Source organism: Haliotis rufescens, unplaced genomic scaffold, assembly GCF_023055435.1.
Source record: "Haliotis rufescens isolate VD_foot unplaced genomic scaffold, xgHalRufe1.0.p SCAF_3, whole genome shotgun sequence".
Taxonomy (NCBI): domain Eukaryota; kingdom Metazoa; phylum Mollusca; class Gastropoda; order Lepetellida; family Haliotidae; genus Haliotis; species Haliotis rufescens.
The window spans coordinates 7,546,128-7,562,940 of NW_025964001.1; the positions used below are offsets into that span (position 1 = coordinate 7,546,128).

The window sequence follows — 16,813 nt, forward strand, 5'->3', positions numbered from 1 at the left end:
TATACATCAAAACAAAATGGTTTATTTCGTGTTTTCATACAAAACGTTTTATAATGTACACCACAAATAATATAGTATGAATATAAAAAAACGAACTGAAAAGGAGCACAAAATTGTATGGCAATGGCAAACGTTGAAATAATGTCAGTGTCTGAAATCACCCATCTTCTCGAGGCTAGGGGGGGGGGGGGGGGGTTAACTGACGATAAAAGTCCCGTTTCTACCCTTTCCGAACGAGGCTTGAATTTCGGAGTATTATTTTGGCTGGACCAACGAGTCTATGAACAGTCGAATCAAAATCGCGTAACGAAATAGACATTCGGTTCTCAAATAATATGGTGACTGCAGTGAGGATTTCGGTCGACTGCAGGATTTGTGTACCGTCAACTGGGTGTCGACAGATATTTTTCAAATCTTTTCATGTTCTTAATCAAGGTTCTCAAGTGATTTGATACACTTCAAGAGATAAGACTCGTTTTATTACAAAAAGATCTTGACTATGATCAGATCGTCTTGACTGGTCGCTACCATTTTGTGGTGCAAGTGGTGTGAGAGGTGGAATTTAGTCAATAGGAGGGACAAAGAGGGGAAATAACTCGTAATAGCCACTGTTGGCGCTATGATCGAGACACGAAATTCTAGCCAAGTTCGGCAAGGGTGGAAATTTTACTTTTATAGTCAGTTAACTAAGATGGAAATCACTGAGTCTTTCATATCTGTTAAAATGTAAACGCTTCACTTAAACACAGGGTTAAACATAACATTACAAGGATTACGAATTTCCTTAGTAGTTGAATTCATCAAAAGTCCGTAGTGGTCGTCGTCACCAGCGGGTGTGTGCATGTCAACAACGTGTTCAGTATCAGCAGCACCCCGACAAGAGGAATTTACTTTCAAAGTGTCACAGTCGGAAGTACCTCTTGAAGCATCATCTTCATCCTTGTAAGCCCCAATTGTATTGTACGTATCGTTATCGACGCCGTCCTGACTGACGCTGACAGACTCAGTGTGATCTCTCATTTCTTTGATAGAAGCGTAATTATTGTCTTTATCCTCTTCAAGCTCCTCAATGTCCAGTTCCTTTCCACTGAAGGTCATTTTGATGTCATCAGTCACCATGGAACTGGGCTCAAGTAGAGATCTACCCATGCAGCATCCTCTCATTAAGTCGAAGACCCTCTTAGTACAAACGAAGGAGACGAAAATATAAACACCTTTAACCACGCATAAAATGACGAAAATGTACTTATAGACCTCCGAGTCCACCAGAACAGACACAAGGGCAAAGAACCAGGTGATTCCTGTCAGAATGGAGAGTTGTGCATATAGACTGATGCTGGACTTCTTGCTCTTCAGCTCTTGTTGTTCCTTGGCCAGTTTCCTCATGGTAAGAGCTGTTGTTACGAAAAGACCGCCATTGATAGCCATGATGATAGCTACAGGGACCCCGACTGCTAGAAGCACAGAGAGGAAGTTGGACACGTAGCAAATGCTGGTCCCATACCCAGTGTCCAGACCATCACTTAGACTATGGTTGACTGCTACCGTTCCAGCAACGATGGCGCCAGGGATGATGATGCTGATGAAGACGTAGAGGACGTACCTCTTTCTGTTACTGTAACCGGCATGCCGTGATAGGAGGAGGTTCTTGAAGGCGACGTACGTGTGGATTGTACAGATGGACATCCAGGTGAAGGAACTCAGTAGGAAGAAATGTGTGACCATTCCAGTCACTCGGCACATCATGGGCTGTTCAACTCTTGCACTGCCTAAAGTGTATAGCAAGAGGGCTACTAGCAGTGTGAAGACGAGTCCCATTGTGTTCTTACCGGACAGAGTTCTCAGTGGTTTGTAGATGCAGTAGACAAGGAACGTCAGAAGGAGGCAGATGAGGGTTAGAGTCAGGCAGACCATCGAGACGTAGAAGAGAGTCCCCGATGACATACTTGTTGAGGAGAGGGTGACAGTCCCACCGCAAGTTGTACCATTGTCAAATATTGCTGAATAGCAGACAAAACCAGAGTTATTAGTTGAAGGCTCAAATTGACTGATATCAATAGTTTGATTGGAGCCAGTACGTTGCATGGTGTTAGTGACCTCATCATATGTGTAGTCGACATCTTGGAAGACCTTCACTCTTGGGCATTGTAGAGTGGCTGCGACGTAGAGAGGGTTGTTGAAGTCTATGATCTTACCGATGTCAAGTGTGTAGATGCTTGTAGTCTCATCTAAGGTTTCTGTGGTAAGCTTTGGGAACGTGTTGTTGTTATCGGGATCTGTCCACACTGGCTCAGCCGTGAATGTGACATTGGAGACGCCAAGTGTCACTGACCAAACTGACTCACGTAGTTCCAGAAGTGTGGATTCCATGTCGCCTATCTCGCTCTCCCAATTGATCAGGAATTTTGTGTGGAGGGAAATGTACTGAACTGTGCTGGCAGAATTTCCCGACTCTCTTTTGACATGAGCTCTGAACCGAAAAAGTCCAATAGCGAATGTATCAATGTCTAGCACAGCTTTGAGGTGGTCCTTGAGTTGGTCTGCAGTGGCGGTGAGCCATGTCTTGATGTTGTCCGGGACCACGAGGCTGGTAGTGGGCCTAAGAAGTACCTCTGAGTAGTACACCATACCTTTAGCCGACCTGATGACCGAGAAGCATGCTTCATCTCTGAGGATGCGGTCCCCAGTGCACTGTATCTGGCGGCACTCCTCCTGCAATACAATATACACATCGTATATTGAGTCAAGTTATCTTTACATTTTTGTGTTTCGTGGTGGCGAATTATTAAGTGGAAACTTTTGTCCGGACGTTTGGAGAAAATGAAATGAAAATATATATTTGTGGTAAAAGTCTGAATATGTTGTCAGGTATTAAACGTTCTTTAAACTGGTATCGCAGTTTAATATATTAATGTATTCATTTTAGTCAACCGCCTAGGTTAATTAAAACCCCCATCGTCCTTGTTTCTGTCAATCTCATTAAAATCAGATCTTAGTTCTTGCTATGCTAAACAAAGATCTGAGGACATCCAACCAATCATAGCGTCGCTTACCAGATCATGAAAGTGACAGTCGGAATGTGTTTTCTAATCATGCAACCACGAAATATTTAACACGGGGTATTCCGAACGACAGTTACGGGTTTTATGATTATATCCATACAATCTATGTGATCTATAAGCCATTCCAGAATGCAGAATGTTCTTCTTATCAGTTTTAAATTTTTTAGTCGAGAATAAATCAAATTATGTTTCGAAGCGTAGTCGCCAGTTTGAAACTAGTGTCGTAAAGCTCGAGAAAGCTGCCTTCTGATTGGCTAATGTCGATTTCTTGTCAGTCATTTCATTGGTCGGTCAAAATTCGCGAAAGGTCGTTCTGACGTGACCCGTAATGGGATGTCCTCAGATCTTTGTTAAACGGTAGCGAAAACTAAGATCTGAATTTAATGAGATTGTGTTTTTGTGCATTAACTTTGTAGCCAACGACACTGTCCATTTCTAATAAAGGAGAGAAATATTTATCTGAGGATATTTTGTAGACAATATTGATAATTATTTGGTTTCTCAGATATGTTAGAGATTAAAACCCCATCTTGCATGAATGAATGGTAATTCGAAGTGGTTCCTTTTCAAACGGCCAGTTTTCATCGTGCAGTCAAGAATGTGTGCACATTTCTATGAATTCAATAAAGACCTGTGCAGAATTAGTCGGCAATTATTAGGTTTTGTATGGATTTCTATGTTCACCAAAGTGGTTAACGTCTAAACCTGCATCACTTTGGGACTCACCCAACACCAAGCCGGCACGCCACGAAATAACAGAAATTCTGCTCAAAGCGGCGTTTAAATAATATATATTCTCACGCGAACGTGATTATGGTGTCTACTCACTGTGTTGTTGTCATATATGGTTCCTGCTGGACATTCGCAGGACAGAGCAGTCGTATGCTGTACCATCTTGATGGCCTCGGGATCCATCACTACAGAGAACGGGTAGGGCATGTCGAACGGACAACTGGGCATTGGCAGGAAATTATCGTCCAGGTCGCCATGGTTACACATATAGCAGAAGACGTTCCGGTAGGTATCCCCGAACAGATGAATCGGGGCGGAATAGCCAAGACAGCTTTTTTCTGTTGTGTCATTGTATTCCTGCCATTTGCCTGTGATGTTGCACGAAGAAGTGATCTCAATGGGCGTGTAACACTGCCTCATGTTCGAGTCTTTTGGCGGCTGAAGGAAGATGGCACAACCGATATCGTCTATGAAAGTTTGTATGATCTGAAGTGAGGTCATTCCAGGCCTCAACCAGACAAGCTGGGTACACTGGGCTTTGATTGCCCAGAGTCGGAATTCAGTATCACCGTTACACTCCGCACAGAACTGATTCCGATACAGCTCCGTCGCTGTCTCAGCAGGAACAGCTAGAGTGATGTTGCTTGGGTCTGGGCTTTCGCAAAGCTTCACCAGCTCCTCGTCAGTTCGTATTGAACATTTTTGGATTGAATGGAAAGCGAACCCTGCTTTTTTGTCATAGATGAGTTTGAAGGCGTTGCTACTGCACCGATATCGGGATGGGTGAAAATTTGGAGTTCCCAAATGTTCCAAAGCTTTGTCAGCACAACAGTCGCCATATTTATCGCACTGGTCATCACAATGGCAACCTGGGCATATGCGACAAGAACCAATATTTGTTACGCTGGATTTCGAACACATGCGGTCCTGTCCGCAGAATTTCTCATTCATATATTCAATATAGTTCTTCTCAGTTTCTGTGAATGATATGCCGTCTGCTACAGCCATCATTACTAGGGCGGTGATGCAGACGATTTGTGGGGTGATGATGCGGATCATGGTTGGCGAGGACGCTGGTCGCTGTCAACTGAAATATACGACACGTTTTGATACAGTTGTCTTTAGAGAAAATGTTCCTTGAATTGTTTTATGTGGTCGTGATTCATGGGGTCGTGGATGAATGAAGTAAAAGCATTTAGTAATAAAACAAATTCAACAGAATGACTCGAAGCAAAACTATATCAAGTATATTAAATGACATATGATAAGGATTTACTGAGAAAACATAAATCCTTCGCCAATTTTGAAGAGTGTAACATTTTAGCGACAAGCAAAGAAAATTGTCCATTAAAACAGTTTTTTTAAAATCACTTCTGAGAAGTATTCATGCTTCCATTATTTAATACTGACCAGTTTTGTAAAATGTTGTTACTTTCAGTCTTCTGAGGAGCTTCTTCGAAAAGTAGGCACACGTCTTGACACTTCGCACGTGTGTCGATAAATGAGAGAAATCACTTTCAGAATACCTTTATGCTGGTTGCCATGTTTGTGCCCCGGGGCTGACGACGTGCGGGACGTCAGTGATGCGAGTCAGGACGCGCTAGATATGCGGTCATGACGTGAGAGGTAGTGATTGGTATTAGTTGTGCAATTTGCGTACAGGGACGAACAGAAACAATTACCATCGTTCAGTTTCGGTAAATGTGTTCAGATTTAACGTCCCATTGACATTATTGCAGCCACATATCGTTAACCTCTAATATCTGTGGGTTCGAATCCCGGTTCGACCCGATTTTGTTTCTAGATTTGTCAGCATCACACCCGTCCTCGTGGGTTTCACCGAAGTGGTAAACGTCTGAGACCTGCATCACTTCGGGCTTTCCTCCCACATTAAGCTGACACGCCGCGATATAACTGGAATACTTTTAAAAGCAGCGTTAAACCCAACTCACTCACTCACTAACCTCTAATATCAAGTTGAAACGAATAAGTTTTGTTTGTAAACAAGTGTAGGACAGTCTCTCAAGTGTAAGTACTTCGGCGTATACTCGTGTGAGCATGGGCTGTATGATCCATGGCGTATACTCGTGTGAGCATGGGCTGTATGATCCATGGCGTATACTCGTATCAGCATGTGCTGTATGATCCATGGCGTATACTCGTATCAGCATGGGCTGTGTGATCCATGGCGTATACTCGTGTCAGCATGGGCTGTATGATCCATTGCGTATACTCGTGTCAGCATGGACTGTATGATCCATGGCGTATACTCGTATCAGCATGTGCTGTATGATCCATGGCGTATACTCGTGTCAGCATGGACTGTATGATCCATGGCGTATACTCGTATCAGCATGGGCTGTGTGATCTATGGCGTATACTCGTATCAGCATGGACTGTATGATCCATGGCGTATACTCGTATCAGCATGGGCTGTGTGATCTATGGCGTATACTCGTATCAGCATGTGCTGTATGATCCATGGCGTATACTCGTATCAGCATGGGCTGTATGATCCATGGCGTATACTCGTATCAGCATGGGCTGTATGATCCATGGCGTATACTCGTGTCAGCATGCGCTGTATGATCCATGGCGTATACTCGTATCAGCATGGGCTGTGTGATCTATGGCGTATACTCGTATCAGCATGGGCTGTGTGATCCATGGCGTATACTCGTATCAGCATGGGCTGTGTGATCTATGGCGTATACTCGTATCAGCATGGGCTGTGTGATCTATGGCGTATACTCGTATCAGCATGGGCTGTGTGATCCATGGCGTATACTCGTATCAGCATGGGCTGTATGATCTATGGCGTATACTCGTATCAGCATGGGCTGTGTGATCCATGGCGTATACTCGTATCAGCATGGGCTGTGTGATCCATGGCGTATACTCGTATCAGCATGGGCTGTACGATCCATGGCGTTTAATAGTGTCAGCATGGACCGTATGATATTGAAGTTAAAATGTGTCAGCATGGACCGGATGATATTGAAGTTAAAATGTTTCAGCATGGACCGTATGATATTGAAGTTAAAATGTGTCAGCATGCACCGTATGATATTGAAGTTAAAATGTGTCAGCATGGACCGGATGATATTGAAGTTAAAATGTGTCAGCATGGACCGTATGATATTGAAGTTAAAATGTGTCAGCATGGACCGTATGATATTGACGTTAGAATGTGTCAGCATGGGCCGTTTTATTTAGAAGTTAAATAATCTCAACATAGAGCTGATGATCTAGACGTTGGATACTGGCAGCATAGAGCTATGATCCACGGCGTTTAATAGAATGGACCGTATTATCTAGGCAGTTAATAGTGTCAGCATGGACCGTATGTTTTAGACGTTTGATAGTGTCAGGTAGGACCGTATGATCCACGGTGTTTAATAATGTCAGCATGGACCGTGTGCTCTACGATGTTTATTAGTGTCAGAGTTCATGGATCGTATTTTTATTTTACTTTTTTGGATAGTGTTACCAAAAAAGCGAATGATCCACGCCGTTCAATATTGTCAGCATGGAGCTGATCCACAATGTTTATGTCAGTTCAGCAGTATCGACCGTAGGATCCACGGCGTTTCATAGTTTCCCAAATTTGTGTTGAGAAACGTATGAGTAAATCGATAATTCCTAGTTGATAAGCGTGGAGCCTTGGTAATTAGTTCTACCCAGAGGAAAAAGGAAATGTGCCTATAATTCAATGTAGCTGTGTTGTAGCGATATATCTCACATTATCGCTGTAGACTAGCCAAGAGTCTAGAACGGATAACATTATTCCCTAATTTGTGGGATACAATTAAACTGCCGGGGAAAAATAAATATACACCCATACACCCATAAAAATGAATCAGAAATATAAATAAAGCGACAAAACCCTTTCCATACCCAATGGAAATCTCTGCATAAAGCAGAGTCGATTGTACGATTCCGACTATATCATGAGCATGATTTTATGAATCACTATCAAATAGCAATGATCCCAGGTGTTCGCGAAAAAGGTGAGCGTATCCTGCCCCACCGATGGCACCCGTCACAAACACATGCAAAGGTAAGCCAATTGTTCACCTGACAAATCACGGGAACATATGGTACCAGTCAAAGTAGTGACTTGCATCGGACATCATTTTTGTAATTTTCGTCAAATTTGGAATTATCCTCCACATTGTCCTACATAGGCCTTGAATGTTGTAACCTTATAATGTTAAATGTTGTAAGAAATAGTTATTCCATGGTGCTGTACATGTATTTGCTAAGGGTATCATAGTTGTGATTTGGACCTTACGTTTGCAGTGTTTCGGCGACTGTTTTCAACCTCGTAACGTTTTGATGACGTTTTGATGACGTTTTGTTATATTTTGGTCAAATCCATTTTTCAAGTGTATACTTTCTTTTGCTCGTCAGTTCATATCGTAAACAACCCTATTCAGAAGTAGGTGTCAGTTTGAACGTCTTTTAGTATCCATTATACATCACTGATGAATGTATCATGGATAAAATCAGCTTTAAAATGCGACTTAGCTTTGCGCAGTACTGTAGTTGAACTGACCGTCCCTGTCAATTAGTAGATCCTTAGTGATCAATTACTAGTCATGGCTGCACGGATCTCGTAAACACATCCATATCAATCAGTGGTCCCTGTGTCAGACTTATTAATTAGTCACGTGGCCAGCCAGTGGTATTAGTTGTTTGTGACTCTCATACTTGTTTACGGTTTTTTCACGAATTCTTAACATGTTGTACCATACAATCTATTGAGGAGTGTCTGTTTTCTTGCACCGTTGACCCACTGACTTATATAGTTGTACGTACCACGTGGAAGACATGAAGGAAACGTTAGAAGATTTTACTAATTTAATAAACTATTTCGGATACAATTGCCAATAATTTTTTTTTCCTTTATACATCACGTCTTCTGTGAGTCCACCTTTGGAAAGTAACAAAACGATTCCAATAACACATTGATACGGTAATAATTGTTTCGTGGAAATTGAAATATACCGTCACTGTAAAGAAATACAGACAATGTTGTACATATATACAGCTGCGTTATATATACATTTTCCGTGCAGTCACAAAGTTGTTGTTCTTGAACAAAACTACGCATGTAATACGCATCGAGTGAGTGAGTGAGTATGGTTTTACGCCGCTTTTAGCAGTTAGTGATATATCCCAATAATTAACTGTACTGGCACTTAGTCAGCACTTAAAGAATACTTCTACATTTAAAAAAAAATGATTAAAAACCTTTAAAGCAAAAATTTTTTTTTCGCATAATACACAACCGCTTAGGGCTTCTTAGAATCTTATCTTTGACAACCAATAGTGTTTCTTGTTTGTTTACTAGTATATGCAGCAGCTAACGTTAGCACAATATACACAGCCCCGTTCCTCAAAGCGACACCCGTAAGTCAATGATAATGCACAGGAGTTACGATCGTCTTCAGAAGCTAAGAAACCTTTATGGAACCGGGTCCAGATAACAGAGCATAACACAGGTGTGAAGAATTCGATCCGTTACTTCTCGCCATCACTCACAGTAATTATTACACCATTTCTTACGAACGAGACTTTCCCCCGATGAATTGCATTTGTTATATGGCGCTTTGCAGATTTCCGTCGCTTGACATAAGGGCAAAATGTCTAAGTGAGGCTTCAGGCTAAATATACTCAACAACACATGTTCCTGTGACACCAATATTTTAGTGTATTTTTCAAACAAGTAAAGTTTGGTTTTCAGCATTGTAGTACATGTATGGAATCAAGTCACAAAAACGCAACTGCTACAGACAAGTATGCATTCCATGCAAAAGTTGACTTTTATGCAAGCCCAATGCATTTCACTACCCAAGAATGGGTATAAAAACATGTGCGTTAACGGGATTCCATATGCATTGTTTAGCATCGTGCTGACAACAACCACTCAGAAAAACAACAAAATTACGCAATTATGCAACATTACGAAATGCCACGCCTGTCCGAAAATGAGCCTCTGCGAGCCATTGGTATGCTTGAAGCAGGATCGAGACAACGTGATGTTGCAAGACAATTTAACGTCCACAGAAACACCATTTGATGTTTATGGCAACGTTGGCAATAGACAAATGCAGTCAGAGACCATCTTCGGAATGGCAGGCCACGCGTAACCAATAATCGACAAGACAACTGGATTCGAACAACACACCTACGAAATCGATTCCAGCCAGCAACAGTGACTACAAGAAGCATCCCTGGCCTTCGACGAATATCTTCACAAACCGTACGTCGTCGCCTCAGATGTGCAGGGATTGTCGCCAGAAGACCCGCCATACGTCCCATTTTGACAGGAAACCACCGTCAAGCACGTCTACAGTGGTGCAGACAGCGTCTACGCTGGCCGGCCATGCAGTGGGGACAAGTTCCATTCACTGACGAGTCTCGTTTTCATCTCAGCCTCAGCGATGGACGGATTCGAGTGTACCGACGTCGAGGCGAACGTTACGTCAATCATTGTGTCATGGAAGAAGATCGGTTCGGGGGCGGCAGCGTTATGGTACGGGGTGGGATTACAGCAAGACAGAGGACCCGTGTGATAGTGGTAGAGGGAAATCTCAATGTACAGCGCTACCGCGACGAGATCATCGGCCCTGTTGTTCTACCGTTTTTGCGTCGTCATGGCCCAGGCATTACTTTTCAACATGACAACGCCCGGCCTCATTTTGCTCGACTTGTTCAGGATTCTCTTCAACAAAACAACGTGAATGTCATCCCCCTGGCCGGCTCGCTCCCCTGATCTCTCACCAATCGAGCACATGTGGGATGAGATGGATCGGCGCCTTCGACGTCAACCATGTGTTCCACAGACACTCCAGGAACTTCGAAACATGCTCCAGCAGATATGGACAGATATCCCGCAGGACTTTGTGCGACGCCTGGCCCATTCCATGAGACGTAGATGTGTTGCTTGCATCGCAACCAGAGGTGGACACACACACTATTGATTTGTAAATTGGCATGTTCATGTTTTTTTTTATTTATGAAATCACGCATTTTCTGAAGTCAGTATGGTAAATTAAACCATTTGAACACTTACAGGAGTCTTTTATCTTTTGCAAACCGAAAATGTTTCAGATTTGGTAAAAAAACATAACTTGGCATTAAATCTTATTCAGTGTCACAGGAACTTTTGTTGTTCAGTATACGTTTCTCTTATAACTCGCTTATTGTTAAAAGTCGCTATGTGGAGATCAGGTGGCGTCCAGTACTGCTTATCGACATGTTGAGATTGTTCATGTTTACGTTATTGTTTAAATGTACGCATTATTAATGAATGCATAATTTGTTAAGATGGAATTTAAATCCACCAATTAGTGGCGTGTTTGGCTGAACACCTCCTCACTAGCCAGTATCTGATGAACAGATGACAAATACAAATATACTCAGTAAAACATAAAGTTCCAGCCACTCCCCTGTAGTAGTTGTTGAGCTCTGGAACATCGATCACCTTTGCCCATCTCTACCCCTCCCTCCTCACCAAACACACCGTTCATGTCCCCATATTTTAACACATACACGCACGCACGCACTCACATGCAAACATGCATTTGTTATCATATGATCATGATATCATATATTACATACTATATATTAATACAGTCCAATTAAAATCAGATCATAGTCCTTGCTAACGCTGCACACAGATCTGAGGACCTCCCATTATTAATCGGCCAGAACGACCTTTCACGACATTAGCCAGAAAGCAGTTTTCTCGAGCTTTACGGCACAAGTTTCTTACTGGCGACTTCCATTCCAGGCCACTCTTTGAAAAATATTTTGACAAAGTTTTCGATTCAAAATACGAAACCGAACAAATGAAAATTCTCGAATGTCTAATAGGTGACTGAGATTGTATGGAAGTCTGTGCCAAGGGCTGTGAATAGCCTCTTCCGTTTCCAATGTTTATCCCATTGAAGCGAGAGACAGGCGATGTTTGTGACAGAATCAGTCATACAGCCGGTAAATTTCGTTCGGAATGCCTCGTGTTGACCTTTTCGAGGTTGCAGGATTAGAAAACACATTCGGATTTTTACTTTCGCGATCTCGTAAGCGACGCTCTGATTGGTAGGATGAAAGGTTTTGCCGGCACGAGCTGTAATTGGATGTCTTCAGATCTATGTGTAGTGGCAGCGAGCAATATGTTCTGATTTTAATGAGATTGTACTTTAATGATGACATTCAGGACAGCTTGAGTGTGTACATCCACGTCGTGTAGAAATGAAATCAATTTCGCGGGAAGAAAATTATATTTGATCATAGGAAGATGATATTTCTAGAGAACAACATATTAATTCATAGAAAATAATCGAAGTAAAGAGAAGAAACCCCGAAATTTCAAAAATCAATAATTAATTGAAATAACGAGAAAATAATTGAAATTGCAAGAATAAACTCGAAATTTCGAGAAAATAATAAGAAAAGAATAACAAGAAAAATACTTGAAATTTCGACTTAAAAATATAATTATGCTACCATAGTGGCAACAATAGGCATTCGTAATTACGACTATGATATTTTTCCTAACCTGCCTTCATTGAAATAGATCTTCAGCAACCCATGCTTACCGAAGGTGATTATGCTTGTCGTAAGAGGCGACTAACGGGATCGGGCGGTCAGGCTCACTGACTTGGTTGATGCATGTCATCGTATCCCAATTGCGTGGATCGATGTTCATGATGTCAATCACTGGATTGTGTGGTCCAGACTCGATTATTTACAGAGCACCGTCTCAAAGCACGAATATTGCTGAATGCGGCGTTAAATATCAAACAAACAAACATCGTGATAGACACCGCTTGGCTGGTCAATGGTATAACTCTTATCAACGGTATTTCCAGAGTAGACTCGATCCAATGCGAAGCGGATTGCAATCAGTGAACAATACCACTATACAAGGCATCGATACTTATCCCTAGAGTACATGTTCCGGCGATTATGCTTGTCGTAAAAGGCGACTAACGGGGTCGGGTGGTCAGGCTCGCTGACTTGGTTGATGCATGTCATCGATCCCAATTGCGTTGATCGATGCTCATGATATTAATCACTGGATAGTCTGGTCCAGACTCGATTATTTACAGACCGCCGTCATATAGCTGTAATATTTCTGAGTGCGGCGAAAAACAACAAACCAAACCAGAACCTGGAGCACATGGCACGATAGCAAGTAATGATTGGTAAATAAGTGGCAGGAAGTTGAAATCAGCATCAAACAAACAACATGATCTCTTTGTTTGCTAACGTTTTAGCTCCGATAGATGTGAACTTTCGAACGAGGTGATTCCTGTCCCTTAGGCCTTCCCTTTAGAATATCAACTTCTTGAACTTGGCAAGTATTAAAGACTGGGATATATGAAGACGGCGTTTGAGAGTTTTGTGGGATGCAGGAGTCTATAGCTGTATATCCCTGCTCAATCATATCTTATAGTCAGACATAGGCATATCGTCAGGAACATATTCCCAGAGACCTAGTGGTGGAGCTGGAGCTGGGGCGAGATGCTTGTAGGTTGAATGGAAATTGATAAACGCTTTCGTCATGTTAATCTGTTTGATGCAATGGTGTCCAACTGTCACCAGAGTTAGTGAGTGAGTGAGTGAGTGAGTGAGTATGGTTTTACGCCGCTTTTAGCAATATTCCAGCAATATCACGGCGGGGGACACCAGAAATGGGCTTCACACATTGTGCCCATGTCGGGAGTCGAACCCGGGTCTTCCCCCCTACGCTACCCGACCGCACCTAAGCTAAGAAACCCGTGGTGATTCTGGGTTAGAATATGTCCTCAGTAACATCTAGACCGGTGGTCATGCTCGGTGATGGCTTGGGTCGTTGCTCACAATATCGATCACTGGGTTGTCCGGCCCAGACTCAGTTATTTACAGGCCGCCGTCAGATTGCTGGAATATTGCTGAGTACGGCATTCGACAACATACAAATAAATTAACACAGCTAATAAACATACAACACTCACGTATCACGACAACGAAATGAGCGTTTGTACCTCTGTTCACAATACCGCGGAGGTGGACACCAAAAATGACCTTCACACTTTGTCCCAATGTGGGGAATCGAACCTGTGTCTTCAGCGTGCCGAGCGAACGCGAACTATAGGCAACCCCACCACCCCTCCACGTAATAACATTTCATTCCCTGAAATGTTTCATTGCCCCGAAACACCTGTCGCTGTGGTGGTATTGCTCCCACTCTCACTACCACGTGGCAACAACTCGATTTTGAGTAAAACAAATATTGCCTCACGAAATAATATCTGGAGAGAACGAAATAATTTTTTACTCATTGTTTTTCTCAAAGATGGGATCCGCAGCGACGGGCAGAGGTCAAACAGTTGGAAATTCTCTTACATTCGTCGTGTAGACCTTGCCGGGGGTGTTTTTGTCCCAACATGTGGGAAGTCATTTTCAATGAGTACGACTAGCGACTGTCCAAGCGATTAGTCACCACATCTCACTTACAATTCAACTGTCAGTGACCCAATCAGGCCTGAAACATTTGTTCATGTAGATAGAACACACGTGCCTGATTACCTACAACTCGAACGAGTCTGAATGAACCGGAAACAGCCGATTCTGTAGATGTGACACACTCCTGATTCCTGATGTTTGGCGCTGTCTTTGTCAGCAACTCAACAACATGACAGTTGACTCGCTTTGCATGGCGGCGTCAGCAACTCAACAACATGACAGTTGACTCGCTTTGCATGGCGGCGTCAGCAACTCAACAACATGGCAGTTGACTCGCTTTGCATGGCGGCGTCAGCAACTCAACAACATGGCAGTTGACTCGCTTTGCATGGCGGCGTCAGCAACTCAACAACATGACAGTTGACTCGCTTTGCATGGCGGCGTCAGCAACTCAACAACATGACAGTTGACTCGCTTTGCATGGCGGCGTCAGCAACTCAACAACATGGCAGTTGACTCACTTTGCATGGCGGCGTCAGCAACTCAACAACATGGACATTTGACTCGCTTTGCATGGCGGCGTCAGCAACTCAACAACATGGACATTTGACTCGCTTTGCATGGCGGCGTCAGCAACTCAACAACATGGCAGTTGACTCGCTTTGCATGGCGGCGTCAGCAACTCAACAACATGGCAGTTGACTCGCTTTGCATGGCGGCGTCAGCAACTCAACAACATGACAGTTGACTCGCTTTGCATCGCGGCGTCAGCAACTCAACAACATGACAGTTGACTCGCTTTGCATGGCGGCGTCAGCAACTCAACAACATGGCAGTTGACTCGCTTTGCATAGCGGCGTCAGCAACTCAACAACATGACAGTTGACTCGCTTTGCATGGCGGCGTCAGCAAAATATGCTACAGTCCAAAGACCAATCTCACAAGATTACAATTCTGAAAAGCATTTAGAAAAGGGTGCGATTTGAAGTTAAATTGCTGAAGAAATATATTGTATACAGATTATTTATGCACATCATTTTTTCAAAAATGTTGACTGCGTACCAAATACTAGTCTCAGTACAGCAAACTGGCATCTAACATGCCTATCTTGCGAAAAACCCATTTCAGTGCATGATGTACAAAAACTCTGATGGTAGTAAATCCAGCTCTTACAAGTCTTTTTTTCCCTTATTCCAACTGAAAAGGATTACAACGTTTTCACCTGTGACCATTATAATACTTTACATGAACTCACTATATAATGAACAAGTTATTGATATATGTTAACAGAGAGAGAGAGAGAGAGAGAGAGAGAGAGAGAGAGAGAGAGAGAGAGAGAGAGAGAGAGAGAGAGAGAGAGAGAGAATATGAGACACTTGTTTCCCCATCCTTTACACAGCTGTCCTTCATGATTAATTGAAAGAGAAAATACATTCTCTTATTAATAATATTGTGTTCCACGAAAGGGGTTCGGTAATATAATTTTATCACATTTTTTAATGTACGTGAAAACCCTGCATTTCTCAGTTGATTACGTACCCCAGAGTATGTACATTTGATTCCAATTTCATGAAAAGAATCGTTGTGTTTGTGACCAAGCCTTTCAATGAAGGTTTCACCATCAAAGTTCTGGCTAAGTTATTCGCGAAATTTTATGGAAGACATTCAAAGGAATGTACTCAATATGACACGTTGCTTGTCAACATGATGCGCGAGACCCGTGAAGATTCCGGGGTAGAATAGGTCTTCAGCAACCCATGCTTGCCGTAAAAGGCGACTATGCTTGTCGTAAAGGGCGACTAACGGGATCGGGTGGTCAGGCTCGCTGACTTGGTTGATGCATGTCATCGATCCCAGTTGGGTGGATCGATGCTCATGATATCAATCACTAGATTGTCTGGTCCAGACTCGATTATTTACAGACCGCCGTCATATAGCTGGAATATTGCTGAGTGCGGCGTTAAACAACAAATCAACCAACCAACCAACATGATGCGCGATGCTATCCCATACAATGATCTCACATGGAGATATCACGTTACCTTTATCACTTTCACTTGAGTAGCGGGTGCCACCTGTAGAGCAGGACATACTTACCCTTTTTACGAACACTTGGTGTCACCACTGATATTCAGTGATCCATTCATATTATTTTCGTCACTTATTTGCATTTGAAGCCCCATGGAATCTGTTTTGGCAGATACTCGAGATATTACTGGTGTTATCCGGTGTTTACATGTTGAGAATACCGGATTGTATCTTGTAGTGTTACTTTTATCTCAATCAATACTTTATTCAGAATGAAGGCCATAGGCCCTTATACACATAACAATTTACAAGTCAATATACATGATTTTAAACTTTGTTTAACAAATTCTTTCTTCTATCATAAACACGATAAAAAAAAAGGATAATGCTTTTATTTTTTCAGTGTGGCATTTTTAAATGTATGCATATTTACATTAGTGACACGCTTCTTTACTTCTAATAGCATCAAAGGTAGCACAAGTTAAAGATGATATAAGTATATAGTTCATGTACATCATTCATTGGATTGT

The 16,813-nt window shown here is 42.5% G+C and overlaps 1 protein-coding gene across 1 annotated transcript; it reads right to left on the reverse strand.

Moving 5' to 3' along the window:
• On the reverse strand, positions 1 to 5,286 carry LOC124141001. Its single transcript, XM_046508852.2, has 3 exons — positions 5,205 to 5,286; positions 3,891 to 4,881; positions 1 to 2,712 (listed from the first exon to the last, which is right to left on the reverse strand). Exons 2-3 carry the CDS (start codon positions 4,851 to 4,853, stop codon positions 736 to 738), a joined length of 2,940 nt encoding a protein of 979 aa, XP_046364808.2. The 5' UTR covers positions 4,854 to 4,881; positions 5,205 to 5,286; the 3' UTR covers positions 1 to 735.
• Positions 5,287 to 16,813: the final 11,527 nt, after the last annotated feature.